The sequence below is a fragment of the Pelmatolapia mariae genome, linkage group LG15, assembly GCF_036321145.2.
Source record: "Pelmatolapia mariae isolate MD_Pm_ZW linkage group LG15, Pm_UMD_F_2, whole genome shotgun sequence".
NCBI classification, from domain to species: Eukaryota; Metazoa; Chordata; class Actinopteri; order Cichliformes; family Cichlidae; genus Pelmatolapia; species Pelmatolapia mariae.
The window spans coordinates 6,766,199-6,785,781 of NC_086240.1; the positions used below are offsets into that span (position 1 = coordinate 6,766,199).

Here is a 19,583-nt window from a genome sequence, read left to right on the forward strand (position 1 = left end):
CAGTCTGTGGCACACAAGGTATGTTTACTATATTTAAAGATCTTTTAGAGTGCAGCTCTCTGTGTTTTGACCAGGCCACATGTCTCCTTCTGTCACCTAAAAGTACAGAAATTTTAAAACCTTCTAGTAAACAGGGTCCCAGCTTCTCCTGGGAAAAGTCACCACTGTCATAATCCTCGCAGCCTGGACCCTCCACACATCACACATCAGACTGCGGAGACAGAGCATGAAGGTGGTAAGGAGGAACTAAGGGGGGCGAGGCTGGGCAATGTAACTTCGATTGCCTTGTTGAGGGCTGGGCTCGATGGTGAACCTTTGGCTGCTCTGGTGGGGGGTTTATGGGGGACAAAAAAGGGATTGGGCCGGGGGGTAGATCTGAGCCAGAGCTCATTCTGCTAGAACTGCTAATAAGCTACTTAATACACTGTATACAGTAGGCATTTCAGTGAGCCTTTAAAGTATTAGATAAAAGAATAAGTTAATGAGAACATTTAAATTATTCTGCTTTGTTATGATATATTGGCCTTTGGGGGGAAACATAGAACTAAAAAAGCACAGATATTATGATCACTTATGTATCATTTGGTTTTCTATTTATAAAATCTTTTCCATTTCCATCTATGATCTTTTTAAAATGTTTGTATCTATATAGTTTATGAATGCTTGTCAAGTGTGGGCTTTGCATTACAGTCTTAATCTACTTTCAGGTGTTTTTGTACAGAATATAGAAACTAAAGACAGAAATATTAGCTGAGCCAGTGCAGTTCCATAGAACAGGCTGTAGTGGATTATCATTACACTGGTGTTTTGACATGTTCAGGACTCCCCCCTCCAAAAAAAAGATAAAACAGGAGCACAATAAAGTTGTATTCACACAGTATATCAGCATTTTAAATTTTAAACAAACATTTTAAACAAATTTCCCACGTGTGAAACTAATAAAGGTTATCTTATCTTAAACTCTGACTGTGGTTTTTGGTTTTTTTTTCAGATAAAGTGCTGACTGGTGTACAACCACACAAAAACTACGGTAATATGTCATGTCTTGTTTTCACATGACATTAACTCTTTTAGACTTGAACTGATGATAAACACACAGACAGTACAGATGGAGACAAATCAAGATAAACTGTACTTGTTTTTTTACTGTTTCTTCTATTTAAAGCTGAAGCTGACACAAGCTATTATAGTTTCTTTTACTTGTAGTTGCAGGCATTATACTTTCATTGTTTCATTTTTTAAATGTAAATGGGAAACTGAACCTGTTCCAAGTATCTCCACTTGTACTTTCAGTTATGTCAACACCGTATTTCAGTAATTCTGTTTGTATCTTAAAGATGGCATCATTATTTTCCTGACATGGCAGCAATCCATGGAGCTTCTCATGGTAGAAAACATGAACACACAAAACAACCTTCCAAGAATCCTTCCATGTTTTCACTGAGGGTACAGGTTTGGCTTCATATGCGTGATGCATCACAACCAGTATGACAGGTTTATCACCTGCAGTAAAGAAAACAAAAAAAACCCAGCTGATTAAGTATAACTAATAATGAGGTGTCCTCACAAACAACATAAGATTAAGGATCATAGAGCCTCATATTTTCGTTAACCACATAAATATTAGCCGTCATTCATGTGGATTTATCAGTTTGACTTTAAATTCATCATTAGGTACTTTAAGTTCATATTCTCAACCCCCAAAATGTAAATCATTAAAAGTTTGACTGAGCATTTTTCTGTAAAACATGGATGACCAATTAAATTCTTTTTCTTACCTGTGATTTTGGCCGTGGCTGCCTCAACATCTGTCCCCATACGTGAAACAACAGGACAGAAGACAATGATGACCTCACCTTCCTCCTGACTGAGCAACTTCAAAACTTTATTCCCGCTTGAAGTCGTTAATCTGTCCAGTAGCTGCTTATGGGCATCAAAGGTTACTCCGCTGACGACCATCTTGAACGTCACTGTGGTTTTAAAAATAATTGAACAAGATAACAACACAGTAGAGTGAAATTAGACTATCTGGAATACAGTGAAAAAAGAGCATCATTCAGTGAGTGGAAAGAATTTATTAAAATAGCATAAAACAACCCCCCCAAACTCTTTTTGAAAATTACTAAAGTGAAAAAGACACCTTTCTGAGTCTTTTTATATAAATTCTTCAATTGAACAGATTCATATTTTTAAGCATTTTGGGTCACCCTAATGTAAAATAAATATGTTATAAAATGCTAGAAAACAATATATGCACTTGGGAAATTACACATTTTACAATATGCAACTAAAATTAAATAAGTGGTTCATGGCTAATTTTAAGAATTTATTCTTCAATACAATTCTTTGAGTTTTAAAAGCATTCATTTATAGAGGAGAAGTAAAACATAAAGATTCTACCCTAGAGTAATCTAGAGTTAGATTTGAGATTTTTTTCAACACATAATAAGTGAATACTGAATTCTATTCCAACTGGAGTTGTAAACCTTAACACCAAGTGACACAGCCTTATAATTAAGGAGTGCAGAGGTAAATTTACCTTGTCTTTTCTGTGGCTGGACATGAGTGGAAACAGAGCGCCTAGAAAGACGCCGGCTCCTGCTACTGCAATCTGACAGTCATGTAAAACAGCAGTAAAGAATTAAAAAAACATGTATGTCATTTGAGCGTAAAGTTTAAAGAGTTAGATTAGTTAGATTTTTCTTCACTGGACCGGAGGCAACTAAAGAGTTTGACAAATAACCTGTTAAATACAGTGCTGTAATACATTTACTCAAAATTTAAAAAGACAAACAAACTTAGAAATGTATTTACAAATCATATTAACAGAAAATAAATATGGGGCATTTTGATCACTTCTAACATTATGCAACTGTAAGAACAGTCTGTGAGTGTAAGACCTCAGAAAGAACACAACAAGAGTTGGTAGGTATTTGTGGAAGGCACGGTGAAATGACTGACGGTAAAGAGAAAATCTATCCTCTAAGTGGCAATATAGCAGAATTTTGACTAGACAGCAACAATTCTCTGCTTTACCCTTTTCATGTGTTTCTGACTCATGTGTTTGCAGAACCTCGCTAACTTAACAGCAGCTGATTTTCTGGTGGGAACAAAATTAGATTAAACTTCTCGACTGTTTTCTGGATTTAAGCATGCAATCATTTCTTTAAGGTGAAATGTCATGAGAAACCACTAATTTTAAAAACTAATAATGTATTTATTTTATGAATGACATTTAAACAGCATTTGAATTATTGACAAAAAGGTTTGTTATCCCTTTTCATTTGTCCATGCCATAGGCAGAATGGCATGTTAAGTGTCTGTGAAGGTTCTCAGTCATCCAGGTCAACAACTCTCTTTCCGCTCTCCGTTCCACCTCCACTGGCTCCCCCCAGGGCTGTGTGCTCTCCCCCCTGCTCTTCATCCTCTACACTGATGACTGCAGATCCACACAGTCCAACTGTCACCTGGTGAAATATGCTGACGACACAGTTCTCCTGTCACTGCTGTCAGGCCCCTCACAACACCACGGGCCCGCTCTTCAGGAGTTTGTAGAGTGGTGTAACAGCTCCAAACTTGCACTGAACGTGAGCAAAACCAAAGAGATTGTGGTGACCTTCTCCAGTAGGGATCTGGCTGCTTCAGTCCCCACCACCATCCATGGGAAGCCAGTGGAGGTAGTTGAGGAGTACAAATACCTGGGAACCATCTTTGACAACCTCCTGAAATTCTCTGCCAACACAGAGGAGATTCTCAGGAGGTGCCACCAAAGGCTATACCTCCTTAGGAAACTCAACTCCTTTGGAGTCAGCACACCCATCATGATGGCTTTTTACTATGCCCTCCTGAAAAGCATCATGACCTTCTCCAGAAGGTCATGATGACATAGTCAGACATAGTCAGATGTCTATTCATATTAATGTACAGAACTCACCTGCTTGCTGCTACTACTGCACATTCACCCAATGTATATACTATATATATATATATATATATATATATTTATAATGTTATTCCTCTACCCCCCCCCCCCCCCTTTTTTTTGCACATGTTGAGGAGCGTGTCAGGATACATTTCACTGTGTGTTATACTTGTATAACTATGCATGTGACAAATAAAGAACCTTGAACCTTGAACCATCAGCTGCTGGTTCCACTCCCTCAGCCTTCAGAACAGGAACAGACTGCAGCACACTGCATCAGTGTGCTCTAAAACCATTGGCCTGCCTGTCAGAACTCTGGCACAGGTTTTCAGCCAACCGGCCCTTAGACAGGCAGCCAAAATCATCAATGACCCCTCTCACATTCTTCACCCCGCATTTCAATGGCTCCCCTCTGGGCGGTGCCTCCGCTGCATTTCCTGCAGGACTGAGGGGAGGAGAGCCACCTTTGTCCCCAAAGCTACTCTGCTTTTTAACTCCAGCAGATAAGACCATTTCCCACAACAGAAACATAAACTACTCTATACTCTGTTTATACTGCCGACACTTTATTCACTTTTAGTCACTTTTAGTCACTTACAGTTATTTATTCACCTATTCAGTCACTTTAATTTTAAAATTATGTAATTTTAAAACTGTGTATATACTGTATATTCTGTGTATTTGTTATCTCATTCTTATTGCCAGTTTATGCCCTGTCCTTATTGTCAACATCATGCTGCTCTGTTGTATGTTAATTGCCCCTTGGGGATAAATAAAATTTTCTCTGATTCAGATTCTGAGGTCATTGTAGTCTAAGGAGCTTGGAAAGAAAAGCATCTGGACTTCTTTAAGTTGCTTGAAGATGTTTCACCTCTCATCCGAGAAGTTTCTTCACTTCTAAGGTCAAATGGTGGAGAGTCTCAGATTTAAGCCCTATGGTAGTGTCTCCCAAGAGGGACATGGACCCCCTAATGATCCTCTACCTAATCACACAAGTCAAGGTGTGAAAACGGGTGTAGGTCACAATCAGCCAAGGTTTCGGGTGAGCTCATTGGGAAACCTAGCCCTACCCTATCGTGTGATTTCCTGAGATCAAAAGGCCCAGGATGTGAGTGGAAATTACGGTGTCTGCGAAGGGATCTCAAAACTGGATCATAGATGGCAGACAGTTGGTGTCGTAAGCCACCTCCTCTTTTTAAAAATGATCGTTCACAGTGGACATAGATGGCTTCTTTCACTCCTTCGACAATGGCATGTTAACTGAGACTTCATATCTCTGTTATTTCTATTCTGTGGATTAATGTAAAAATAAATGTTTTAAAAGCAACCAAGACTGAGCCATGGTCCGGTATTCTGTCCCAGCCATGGCTAATGCAAATACAGCCTAAATACCGTATTTTCCGCACCATAGGGCGCAGTTGAAATCCTTTAATTTTCTCAAAAATTGACAATGCGCCTTATAATCTGCTGCACTTTATGTATGAATTCTGGTTGTGCTTACTGACCTCGAACCGATTTTATGTGGTACACGGCGCTCAAAAAGCTATCAAAAAATGTTTTAGTATGACTTTGGTGAGCTATGAACCTGCACTGCTTAATGGATTGTCGGAGCATTACGGCTACTGTAGACAGGAGTAATCTGGGTCCAAAACTCCGTCAGCTTCAGGTCTTAAAGTCAAACGAACACTGTGGCATCCCTGAGAGTTAAAAACTGTCTAAATTTTTTCATCTTTAATAAAATGATCAGTGTTGCTGCTTTACCAGGTGTAACAATAAAGTTTAACATGCAGGAATCCATGAAAACAGAATTTATTAAATTTATTTATAAATTTATTTATTAAATTGAGTAAGAAGTTAGCAGGAAGGTAAGCCACATAAGCTGTGAATTCGCATACAAGAGAAAACACAACTAAAATCCTTACACTTACGTTAAGTTGAAGTGTGCTACCCTCTGTTAAAGCTTTGAATCCACACTCATGAACTAAAGACACGTTAATATTAGGCTGATTATACAAATTCAGTTCATTATAATTCAATTTGTGGTTCTATAGATTTTTTCTTGTTAGTTTGCCGCATAAACAGTAGTCCAGATGTTTCTGACACCTATACTTAATGTATCTAATATATCTAATAAACATTCACATAAAACAGCATTAAAATTTAATAATAGACATACATAGCTCCATATGCATGTGTCTGTGTGTCACTGAAATGTAAAGTAAAAGAAGGTGAGATTTACCTTGTTGGATTTGTGAAGGGTCACTAGTTTGGCTATTGTGGCGCTTCGCTGGACTACTTGAGAAAGAACCTGTTGGGTACAATGGGATAACACATTTACAATTTTTTTTTTAAAAGGTTTCAAACTTTACATATTGAATATTTCCTGGAGTTGGATACCTTAACACCTGGTCAGTAATACAATCTTACATTCTAACAGTGAAGAGCTAAATTTACCTGATCTTTTCTCTGGATGGTCTGGAGTGGAGGTAGGAGAGGGTGGGGACATCACTGCACTACTGGCAGTTATATCTAATAAACATTCACGTAAAACAGCATTAAAATGTAATAATAGCCATACATAGCTCCATATGCATGTGTCTGTGTGACATTGGAGTGTAAAGTAAAAGAAAGTGAAATTTACCTTGTTGTATTTGTGGAGGGTCACCAGTTTGGCTGTTGTCACTACTTGACAAAGATCCTGTTGAGTACAAGGGCATAACACATTTACAAGAAATAAAAAACAAAAATCTTATGAATGTATCTAAAAATCTTAACTGTACTCTAGTAATAATCAGTGTTGGGCAAGTTACTCTGAAAAAGTAATTAATTATAGTTACTAGTTAGTTCTTCAAAAAAGTAACTGAGTTAGTAACTGAGTTACAATATTCTAAAAGTAATTAATTACTTGAAAAGTAACTATTGCGTTACTTTAAAAAAACGTTTAACCCTCTGGGGTCCAGGTTATAATTGGCCATTTTTGACTACTTTTGATTTGACCTCTACATTTCACCTTTAAAAACTATGTACTTTGCCTTGTTTGGTATCATTCTTTTCAGCACAACCTCAAATGTCTGAATTTACAGTTATGTTTTCATTTTGACATACTGTATTAACAAAATTGATCTAAAACCAGACAAAAAACATAAAATCCGAGTAGAAAAAGTTATATTTTTTACTGTAACAACCACAAACATTTTTCTGCTGTCTTTCTCTCTCTCTCTTTCTCTCTCTCTCTCTCTCGCCGTCACTCCTAAAACTTCCCCCTCTTCCTAAACAACCAAATTTCATGTTGCCATATCATTTTTTGATTGGTCGACATGGTACAGTTTTCCACCAACACGAACGGGCTGTTTTTTGTGTTTTTGGTTTTTTTGGTCATAAGCAGAGAGTGCTTGCTGGCGCTGTCCTTAGACAGTAAACGTGACGAAACTATTGAGGAAAAAACGCCGCGTATATATTGTTTATCATGACTCTGGTTTTACGTGGCCTATCAACACAATTTATAAACTGGTATATATCACCTTGTTGCTTTGTAATATTCAAGTGGTCATGTGATTGGCTTACCACGACTACTTTATTCTTCCTCAGTCAAACAGCAGCACTCATGCGATTGTTTTGCCCCCTTAGCTCCAGGTGTTGTGCCAAAAAGTGATCGTCTGCCAGAAAGTGATTGCCGCGCAGCTGCATAAAGCTGTTGCGCCCAGATTACTTACAGCTACTTCTGTGCAACTGATATAAGGTGAGGTAAGCTGAAGACAGCTTCAAACGTCTGTTTAAAAATACTAAAGTGACCGCAAAGCATTTTCTTGTTAGTAACGGTAATGACGTTGTAACGATAGGAATAGTAATTAGTTAGATTACTCGTTTATGAAAAAAGTAACGCCGTTAGTAACGCCGTTATTCCCATCACTGGTAATAATTTACCATATAGTCATATACCACAGTTATATACTATATGTAAGGGGTTTCTGCAAATCATTTACACTTTGTTGTAATACCACTAAAAGTTGACTCTGGAACATTTAGCGGCAAGAAAATTTTATGACTGCACTTGTCAGACAGCAGGCATCTATTCACGATACCATGCTGGAATTCACAGAGCTCCTGAGAGCGACACATTTTTTCAGAAATGTCTGTAGAAGCAGTCTGCATGGCTAGGTGCTTGATTTTATACACCTGTGACCATGGAACTGATTAGAACACCTGAATTCAATCATCTGGATGGGTGAGTGAATACCTTTGGCAATATAGTGTGTATAAGAGTGTATTGAGTTAGATTTTTTTTACATATAATAAATGAATATTGAATATTGGCTGGAGTTGATATATATATATATATATATATATATATATATATATATATATATATATATATATATATGTATATGTATATATATATATATATATATATATATATGTATATATATATATATATATATATATATATGTATATATATATATATATATATATATATATGTATATATGTATATATGTATATATATATATATATATATATATGTATATATGTATATATATATATATATATATATATGTATATATGTATATATATATATATATATATATATATATATATATGTATATATATATATATATATATATATATATATGTATAGAGCACATTTTAGCCACAATGTTTAGGAGTGTTTATGGGAATTTTTGAGCATTCTTTCGGAAACACATTTGTGAGGTCAGACGCTGATGTTGGACAAGAAGGCCCAGCTCACAATCTCCACTCTAATTGTTCCCACAGGTGTTCTGTTGGGTTGAAGTCAGAACTCTGTACGGGCCAGTCAAGTTCTTCCACACCAAACTGGCTAATCCACATCTTTATGGACTTTGCTTTGTGCAGTGGTGTGCTGTCATGTTGGAGCAGGAAGGGGCCCTCCCCAAACAGCTCCAACAAAGTTGGGAGAATGAAATGATCCAAAATGTCTTGGTTTGCTAAAACATTAAGATTAAATGTCACTTGAACTAAGGGACCAAAAAACCCCCACACCATAATCCCCCGCTCCACCAAACTTTACAGCATCTAACACTTTGCATTACACTCAGAGGAGTAAAGCTTGGATCTAGCTGCTTGGCTATGGAAATCCATCCCATGAAGCTCTGTATGCACTGTTCTTTGAACTAATCTGAAGTCTGTAGCCATTGACTCTGCAGAAAGTTGGCAACCTCTTTGAACTATGAACATGCGCTGAACCTACTCTATGATTTTACATAGCCTACCATTTGGTGGCTAAGTTGCGGTCATTCTCAATCATTTACACTTTGTTGTAATACCACTAAAAGTTGACTCTGGAATATTTAGCAGCGAGAAAGTTTTACGACTGCACTTGTCAGACAGCAGGCATCTATTCACGATACTATGCTGGAAGAGCGACAAATTTTTTCAGAAATGTCTGTAGAAGCAGTCTGCATGGCTAGGTGCTTGATTTTATACACCTATGACAATGGAAGTAATTGGAACACCTTAAATAAGTCGTCTTTGTGAGTGAATACTTGTGAATACTTCATACAATATAGTGTGTATAACAGTGTATTAAGTTAGATTTTTGAGATATTTTTAACATATAATAAGTGAATATTGAATATTACCTGGAGTTGGAAACACCTGGTCAGTAATACAACCTTACATTCTAACAGTAAAGAGCTAAATTTACCTTGTCTTTTCTCTGGGTGGTCACACTTGAAAGTAGTAGAGTGTGAGGAGTGCAATGCACTACTGGCAGCTGTTTTCAATAAACATTTAAAACAGCATTAAAATTTAATAATAGCCATACATAGCTCCATATGCATGTGTCTGTGAGTGACTGGAGTGTAAAGTAAAAGAAAATGAGATTTACCTTGTTGTGTTTGTGGAGGGTCACTAGGTTGGCTATTGTGACTACTTGACAAAGAACCTGTTGAGTACAATGACATAACACATTTACAAGAAATGAAAAAAGAAATCTTATGAACGTATGTAAAAATCTTAACTGTATTCTAGTGATAATTTACCATATAGTCATATACCATAGTTATATATAATATGCAAGGGGTTTCTGAAAATCTATCCTGTAAATGACAATATAGCAGCAACATACCATGGCTGAGTCATGGTCAGATATCGTGTCTATTCAGTATTGAAGACATGGGTTATGCATATTCAACATAAATGGACTGGATCAGATAAAAAGCTTTAGTTATGTTAAGTTGAAGTGTGCTACCCTCTGTAAAAGCTTTGAATCTGCACTCATGAAATTAAGACACGCTAATATTAGACTAAAAAAAAAAAAACAACTGGTTCAAAACCTTTCTCCTGGTCCTGCAATGGTTGAGATTTCCTGAAGTCCTCCAGTAGATTGATATGAGCAGCAAGAAAATCTTGCACTTTATTCATTTGGGTCTTCATTTCCTTCAACATTTTCAGGTAGTTGACTAAGACTCTATTTTCCGTTAAGGCAGCTGGATGAAAAGTTTAAGGTTATGTACAAGAATCTGCATGTCATATTTTCAATTTGCACCAAAACACCATAAATCCATCCATCCATCTATTTTCTTCCATTTATCCAAATCCGAAAATGCAAGAGCCAAAAATGTTAGCAGGCTGTACTTACCACTGAGAGATTCATGTGGGATGAAGTCCTTGAATTCTTCTATGGGCACATCAATTTGTTTCTGAAACAAAATAACAAAAACAAATAAAAGTGTTTATTGTCCAGATCTGACTTTCTATATGTGTTACACATGTCCATCTGAATCTCTCTCCCATACACAGCTTGCTTGCTTACCTGCGTGTGTATTATAGCAAAGATTTCAATTCTCTGTTTGGCATTTTTAACTCCAGGGAACAGCAAACCCAGGTCTTGTAAAGTCAGTAACTGGAGATCTGAGTCAGCTCTCAAACCTGCCTCTGAAAGATCAGATCTGTTATTGATTAAATAAATGGTAAATGGCCTGTATTTGTATAGCGCTTTTCTTAGTCCCTAAGGACCCCAAAGCACTTTACACGTTCAGTCATACACCCATTCACACACTGGTGATAGCAAGCTACATTGTAGCCACAGCTGCCCTGGGGTGCACTGACAGAGGCGAGGGTGCCGGACACTGGCGCCACCGGGCCCTCTGACCACCACCAGTAGGCAATGGGTGAAGTGTCTCAACGACCGAGACTGTCCGAGCCGGAGCTCGAACCGGCAACCTTCCGATTACAAGACGAACTGCCAACTCTTGAACCATGATCATCTCCTGATTATACAAATTAAAGTTATTATTGTTTGTTGTTGTCATTTGTCACTGTATGAATATAATTGAATTGAATTATAATTCAGTTTGTGATGCTGCTGGGTTTTTTCTTATTAGTTTGCGGTGTAAACAGTAGTCCAGGTGTTTCTAACACCTATACTCATTTGTTGCAACAATGGAGCCTACATACTGTAATATATTTATGTATATTTACCTCTTATTTACTCTAGTAGTGTAGAATAAATATTTTCAAAACACTGCCACTTACCTTCCAGTACAGAGGCTACTTTTCCATCCTTGTGTCTTATTTCTGTAAGCAAACCATCCATGATTTCGCCTGCAGAAAAGAAGAAAAAATCAGAGAAAATGGAGGTTGGACATTTCACATACGGTATAGTTCCTGTTTTTGTTCTCCTGTTGGATCGACATGACATGTGAACAACACAGAAACAGAGCTGCTGTGCCAGCTGGGCCTGCAGGAGCAAAGGAGAAGATGCTGGAATGAAAAAAAACCCCTCAATACTGTTAGATGTAGATATTTTTGATCACATTGTCAGTCTATTCTAGCTTGATCCAAAAAAACCCACCTTTTACAGTCAAAGAAAGGTGAAACTAGACTGACTAAACTCTTTGGTCATGCTATGATGTGGCAGGTACTTTAAGCAACCATTGGTTATTGGAGTACATGAGCAGCCCCGGCCAGTATGACCACTAAAACCCTGGGTCCTAAATATCCAATATCCATGCATTCTGTGTTAAAGGTATATGTCATTTCTACACTACAAGTTAAGCACATTTGTGAGGTCAGACGCTGATGTTGAACAAGAAGGCCCAGCTCACAGTCTCCTCTCTAATTAATCCCAAAGGTGCATTGTTGGGTTGAAGTCAGAACTCTGTGCAGGCCAGTCAAGTTCTTCCACACCAAACTGGCTAATCCACATCTTTATGGACTTTGTTTGTGCACTGGTGTGCTGCCATGTTGGAGCAGGAAGGGGCCCTCCCCAAACTGTTCCAACAAAGTTGGGAGAATGAAATGATCCAAAACGTCTTGGTTTGCTAAGAATTTAAGAGTTAACGTCACTTGAATTAAGGGACCAAAAAAACCCCCACACCATAATCTCCCTCTCCACCAAACTTTACAATATTGCACTCAGAGGAGTAAAGCTTGGAACTAGCTGCTTGGCTATGGAAATCCATCCCATGAAGCTCTGTATGTACTGTTCTTGAACTAATCTGAAGTCTGTAGCAACTGATTCTGCAGAAAGTTAGCGACCTCTTCGAACTATGAACATCCGCCAAACCTGCTCTATGATTTTACGTAGCCTACCACTTGGTGGCTGAGTTGCTGTCATTGCCAATCATTTCCACTTTGTTATAATGGATCATATAAAAAGCTTTAAAAATAAAAAACTTTACTTACGTTAAGTTGAAGTTTGCGACCCTGTATTAAAGCTTTGAATCTGCACTCATGAAATTAATACACGTTACTATTAGGCAAAGAAAAAAACAGGTTTAAAACCTTTGTCCTGGTTCTGCAATGGTGGAGATTTCCTTAAGTCCTCCAGTAGATTGATATGTGCATCAAGGAAATCTTGCACTTTATTCATTTGGATCTTCATTTCCTTCAACATTTTCAGGTACTTGACCAAGATCCCATTTTCGGTTAAGGCAGCTGGATGGAAAGTTTAAGGTTATTTACAAGAATCTGCATGTCATATTTTCAACTTGCACCAAAACACCATAAATCCATCCATCCATCGATTTTCTTCCACTTATCCAAATCCACAAATGCAAGAGCCAACAATGTTAGCAGGCCTGGATGGAAAGTTTTGTATGAGTTATAGTTTGTATAAGTTATGTACAAGAATATCCATGTCATATTTTAAAACTGCACCGAAAGATCCTAAATCCATCCATCCATCCATCCATCCATTTTCTTCTGCTTATCTAAATCCATCAAATGGAAAAGCCAACAATGTTAGCAGGCCTGTACTTACCCCTGAGAGATTCATGTGGGATGAAGTCCTTGAATTCTTCTATGAGCACATCAATTGGTTTCTGAAACAAAGAAAAACAAACCAAAGTGTTTATTGTCCAGATCTGACTTTCTATATGTGTTACACATGTCCATCTGAATCTCTCTTCTCTCAGTTACAGTTACTCGGTTGCTTGCTTACCTGCGTGTGTATTATAACAAAAATTTCCCTTCTCTTTTGGAAATTTTCAACTCCAGGGAACAGCTCACCCAGCTCTTGTAAAGTCAGTAACTGGAGATCTGAGTCGGCTCTCAAATCTGCCTCTGAAAGATCAGAACTGTTATTGATCAAGTAGTCTCCTGATTATACAAATTTAGTTCATTATAATTCAATTTGTTGTTCTGTTGCTTTTTTTCTTGTTAGTTTGAGGCAAAAACGACAGTCCAGTGGTTTCTGACACCTATACTCATTTGTTGCAACAACAGAGCCTACTTACTGTAATATACTTATGTATATTTACATCTTCTTTACTTTGATAGTGTAGAATAAATATTCTCAAAACACTGCCACTTACCTTCCAGTACAGAGGCTGCTTTTCCATCCTTGCGTCTTATTTCCTTAAGCAAAATATCCATGATTTTGCCTACAGAAAAGAAGAAAAAATCAGAGAAAACGGAGGTTGGACATTTCACATACTGTATAGTTCCTGTTTCTGATCTCCTGTTGGATCGATGTGACACCTGAACAACGTGGAAACAGACCTGCTGTGCAATGTACCTTGAACTAAAGGATGAAGCCAAACTCCTGAAAAAACCCCCACACTATAATGCCCTCTCCACAAAACTTTACACTTGGCACAGTGCAGTCAGACAAGTACTTTTCTCCCAGCAACCATCAAACCCAGATTCATCCATCAGATTGCCAAATGGAGAATCGTGATTTGTCATGCCAGAGACACGTCTCCGCTGCTCCAGTAATGGCGTAATTTACACCTCTACATCTAACACTTTACATTATACTCAGTGGAGTAAAGGATTTAGCTGCTTGGCTATGGGAATCCATCTCATGAAGCTCTGTGGGGTTAGGGTTCTTGAACTAATCTGAAGTCTGTAGCAACTGACTCTGCAGAAAGTTGGTGTACACTATTAACTTCCGCATCTGCTGGTGGCTAAGTTGCTGTCATTGCCAATCATTTCCACTTTGTTATAATGTCGCTAACAGTTGACTGTGGAATATTTAGCGGCAAGAAAATTTTACGACTGCACTTGTTAATCAGCAGGTGTCTTTTCATGATACCACGCTGGAATTCACAAAGTTCCTGAGAGCGACCTATTCTTTCAGAAATGTCTGTAGAAGCAGTCTGCATGGCTAGGTGCTTGATTTTATACACCTGTGACCATGGAAGTGATTAGAACAACTGAATTCAACATCTGGATGAGTGAGTGAACACTTCTGGTAACATAATGTGTATAAGAGTGTATTGAGTTAGATTTTTGAGATTTTTTTTAACATATAATAAGTGAATATTAATTATTGGCTGGAGTTGAAAACCATAACACCTGGTCAGTAATACAACCTTACATTCTAACAATGAAGAGCTAAATTTATCTTGTCTTTTCTCTGGATAGTCTCGAGTGGAGGTAGGAGAGGGTGGGGACATCACTGCACTACTGATACTTGCATTTAATAAACATTCATGTAAAACATCATTAAAATGTAATAATAGCCATACATAGCTCCATATGCATGTGTCTGTGTGTCACTGAAATGTAAAGTTGCAGCAAAAATTTCTGGCACAACTTCACCTACTTCCAAGGTGCATGGAGAGGATGAAAGAATTCACAATGCAGGAACTCCAGCAACGCTTGTGGCCTTCATCAGGGTCAATTATTAAAGTTGTTCATCTTCCCTCAAGTGTTGCTGGAGTTCCTGCATACTGAAATGTAAAGTAAAAGAAGGTGAGATTTATCTTGTTGTATTTGTGGAGGGCCACTAGTTTGGCTATTGTGGAGCTTTGCTGGACTACTTGACAAAGAACCTGTTGAGTACAAGGGCGTAACACATTTACAAGAAATAAAAACAAATCTTATGAATGTATGTAAAAATCTTAACTTTAGTCTAGTAATAATTTGCCATATAGTCATATACCATAGTTATACTATATGTAAGGGGTTTCTGAAAATCTATCCTGTGAATGACAACACAGCAGAATTTCGATGGACTTTAGCTTTTCCATGTGTTTGTGATTCATGTGCAAAAGTTAACACTTGAAAGCAGACTGCTAATTTTGTGACAAAAAAATATAAATCAGATAAAATTTCACAAATGTTTACTGGATTTAAGCATGAAATGCATCAGTCCAGCACTTTTATGAACAATTCTAACCACAGAGAAATAAATAAAATCAACTAAATGAAGCCAACAGTATTTCAGTTACTGAGTAAAAAAATGGATGCCTGTTAATCTGTCCATGACATGGACAGAATATGTATGTTAATTGAGACTTAATGTCTGTGTTATTTCCATTCTGTGGATTCATGTAAAAATAGATGTTAAAGCAAACAAGACTGAGACGTTGTCAGATATTGTGTCCATTCAGTATTGAAGACATGGCTTATGCATATTCAGCATAAATGGACTGGATCAGATAAAAAAACTTTACTTACATTAAGTTGAAGTTTGCTACCCTGTGTTAATGCTTTGCACTCATGAACTTAAAACATGTTAATATTAGGCTAAATATAAAGAACTGGTTTAAAACCTTTGTCCTGCGATGGTTGAGATTTCCTCAAGTCCTCCAGTAGATTGATATGAGCATCAAGGAACTCCTGCACTTTATTCCTTTGGGTCTTCATTTCCTTCAACATTTTCAGGTAGTTGACCAAGACTCCATTTTCGGTTAAGGGATCTGGATGGAAAGATTTGTATAAGTTATGTACAAGAATCTGCATGTCATATTTCAAAACTGCCTCAAAACACCATAAATCCATCCATCTATTTTCTTCCGCTTATCCAAATCCATCAAATGCAAAAGCCAACAACGTTAGCAGGCCTGTACTTACCGCTGAGAGATTCATGTGGGATGAAGTCCTTGAATTCTTTTATGAGCACATCCATTGGTTTCTGAAACAAAGAAAAACAAACAAAAAATTCTGATTAAAAAGTGTTTGTTGTACACTTCTAACTTTCTATATGTGTTACACATGTTCATCTGAATGGCTCTCCTCTCAGTTATACACAGCTTGCTTGCTTACCTGCTTGTGTACTACATCAAAGATTTTCCTTCTCAGTTTGGCATTTTTAACTCCAGGGAACAGCTCACCCAGGTCTTGTAAAGTCAGTGACTGGAGATCTGAGTCAGCTCTCAAACCTGCCTCTGAAAGATCAGATCTGTTATTGATCACGTAGTCTCCTGATTATACAAATTCACTTTATTATTATTCAATTTGTGGTCCCGTTGTTTTTTCTTCTTAGTTTGCAGCATAAACGGTAGCCCAGGTGTTTCTGACACCTATACTCATTTGTTGCAACAAGGGAGCCTACTTACTGTAACTATGTATATAAATATTTACATCTTATTTACTCTGACAGTGTAGAATAAATATTGTCAGAATACTGGCTCTTACCTTCCAGTACAGAGGCTGCTTTTCCATCCTTGCGTCTTATTTCCTTAAGCAAAATATCCATGATTTCACCTGCAGAAAAGAAGAAAAAATCAGAGAAAACAGAGGTTGGACATTTCTCATACTGTATAGTTCCTGTTTCTGTTCTCCTGTTGGATCGACATGACACCTGAAAAATGTGGAAACAGAGCTGCTGTGCAATTTACCTTGAATTAAGGGACGAAGCCCAACTCTCGAAAACCCCTCCACACCATAATCCCCTCTCCACCCAACTTTCCACTTGGCACAGTGCAGTCAGAGAAGTACTTTTTCAGCAACCATCAAACCCAGATTCATCCATCAGATTGCCAAATGGAGAATAGTGATTCATCACGCCTCCCCTGTTCCAGTAATGGCATACTTTACACCTCTACTTCTAGCACTCTGCATTACACTCAGTGGACTAAAGCTTGGATCTAGCTGCTTGGCTATGGAAATCCATCCCATGAAGCTCTGAATTCACTGTTCTTTAAACTAATCTGAAGTCTGTAGCCATTGACTCTGCAGGAAGTTGGCAGCCTCTGTGCACTATGAATTTCTGCATCCGCTGAACCCACTGTGTGATTTTACGAGATCTACCACTTGGCAGCTGAGTAGCTGTCATTTCCAATCACTTCCACTTTTACCAAAAGATGGCTAACAGTTGACTGTGGAATATATAATATTGAGAAAATTTCACTATGCACATGTCAGACAGCAGGTGTCTTTTGACAATACCACTTTGGAATTCACAGAGCAATTAGAACACCTGAATTCAATCATCTGGATGGGTGAGTGAATACGTCTGGCAATATAGTGTGTATAAGAGTGTATTAAGTTAAGATTTTTTAACATATAATAAGTGAATATTGAATATTGCCTGCAGTTGGAAACCTTAACACCTGGTCAGTAATACAACCTTACATTCTAACAATGAAGACCTAGATGTACCTGGTCTTTTCTCTGGATGGTCACAAGTGGAGGTAGTAAAGCCTTGGGACAACATTGCACTACTGTTACTTGTATCTAATAAACACTGATGTAAAACAGCATTAAAATGTAATAATAGACATACATAGCTCCATATGGATGGGTGTGTGTGTCACTGGAGTGTAAAGTAAAAGAAGGTGAGATTTACTTTGTTGTATTTGTGGAGGGTCACTAGTTTGGCTATTGTGGCGCCAAACTAGTGACAACACAGATGAATATTAAAGTCCCCCAGTATAAGAATCCTTTCATAGTGAGGGATAAAACAGTGAGGGATAAAAAAAATCCGAAATAAACAAGTCATTATGTTTAGGTGGTTAGGTGACTATAATTAGATCCGCTTTACTTATGTTAAGTTGAAGTTTGAAAACCCTCTATTAAAGCTTTGAATCTGCACTCATTAAATTAAGAAGCATTAATATTAGGCCAAGAAAAAAACTGGATTAAAAACCTTTGTCCTGGTCCTGCGATGGTTGAGATTTCCTGAAGTCCTCCAACAGACTGATATGTCGATCAAGGAAATCATTATTCATTTGGGTCTTCATTTCCTTCAACATTTTCAGGTAGTCCACCAAGACTCCATTTTCGGTTAAGGCAGCTGGATGGAAAGTTTTGTATGAGTTATAGTTTGTATAAGTTATGTACAAGAATATCCATGTCATATTTTAAAACTGCACCGAAAGATCCTAAATCCATCCATCCATCCATGTTCTTCTGCTTATCTAAATCCATCAAATGGAAAAGCCAACAATGTTAGCAGGCCTGTACTTACCCCTGAGAGATTCATGTGGGATGAAGTCCTTGAATTCTTCTATGAGCACATCAATTGGTTTCTGAAACAAAGAAAAACAAATAAAAGTGTTTATTGTCCAGATCTGACTTTCTATATGTGTTTCACATGTCCATCTGAATATCTCTTCTCTCAGTTACAGTTACTCGGTTGCTTGCTTACCTGCGTGTGTATTATATCAAAGATTTCCCTTCTCAGTTTGAAATTTTCAACTCCAGGTAACAGCTCACCCAGCTCTTGTAAAGTCAGTAACTGGAGATCTGAGCCAGCTCTCAAACCTGCCTCTGAAAGAGCAGATCTGTTATTAATCAAATAGTCTCCTGATTATACAAATTAAAGTTATTATTGTTCGTTGTTGTGATTTGGCGCTGTAAAAATAAAACTGAATTGAAATAACATTCAATTTGTGGTTCTGTTGGCTTTTTTCTTCTTAGTTTGAGGCAAAAACGACAGTCCAGTGGTTTCTGACACCTATACTCATTTGTTGCAACAACGGAGCCTATTGTAACTATATATATATATATATATATATATATATATATATATATATATATATACATATATATACATATATATATATATATATATATATATATATATATATATATATATATATATATATATATATATATATACATATATATGTATAGATATATATGCATAAATATTTACATCTTATTTACTCTAGTAGTGTAGTGTAGGATAAATATTTTCAAAACGCTGCCACTTACGTTCCAGTACAGAGGCTGCTGCTTCATCCTTGCGTCTTATTTCCTTAAGCAAAATATCCATGATTTCAACTGCAGAAAAGAAGAAAAAGTCAGAGAATACGGTGGTTGGACATTTTACATACTGTATAGTTTCTGTTTCTGTTCTTCTGTTGGATCGTTATGACATTTGAACAACGCGGAAACAGACCTGCAGTGCAAGCTGAGCCTGCAGGAGCAAAAGAGAAGATGCTGGGATGAAGAAAAAAAAAAACCCCAAATACTTTCAGATGTAGGTAGTCTAGCCTAGCTTG

General features: G+C 37.3%; 1 protein-coding gene across 1 annotated transcript; it reads right to left on the reverse strand.

Moving 5' to 3' along the window:
• Positions 1-206: 206 nt before the first annotated feature.
• On the reverse strand, positions 207-19,583 carry LOC134643539 (uncharacterized). The gene is made up of 22 exons (XM_065472012.1): positions 19,481-19,583; positions 19,294-19,362; positions 18,725-18,846; positions 18,545-18,605; positions 18,224-18,370; positions 16,771-16,839; positions 16,399-16,520; positions 16,207-16,267; positions 15,906-16,052; positions 13,719-13,787; positions 10,715-10,836; positions 10,541-10,601; positions 10,236-10,388; positions 9,788-9,844; positions 9,605-9,673; positions 6,564-6,620; positions 6,377-6,451; positions 6,162-6,230; positions 2,540-2,611; positions 1,779-1,970; positions 1,263-1,503; positions 207-324 (listed from the first exon to the last, which is right to left on the reverse strand). Exons 2-22 carry the CDS (start codon positions 19,352-19,354, stop codon positions 207-209), a joined length of 2,145 nt encoding a protein of 714 aa, XP_065328084.1. The 5' UTR covers positions 19,355-19,362; positions 19,481-19,583.

Excerpts from the sequence above, each read along its gene's own strand:
- LOC134643539 (XM_065472012.1), bottom strand. The coding sequence starts at position 19,354 with ATGGATATTTTGCTTAAGGAAATAAGACGCAAGGATGAAGCAGCAGCC. Across the intron at positions 18,606-18,724 it reads TTGATATAATACACACGCAG|AAACCAATTGATGTGCTCAT; the intron begins GTAAGCAAGCAA and ends TCTTTGTTTCAG. Across the intron at positions 2,612-6,161 it reads CCCTTCACAAATCCAACAAG|ATTGCAGTAGCAGGAGCCGG; the intron begins GTAAATCTCACC and ends CATGACTGTCAG.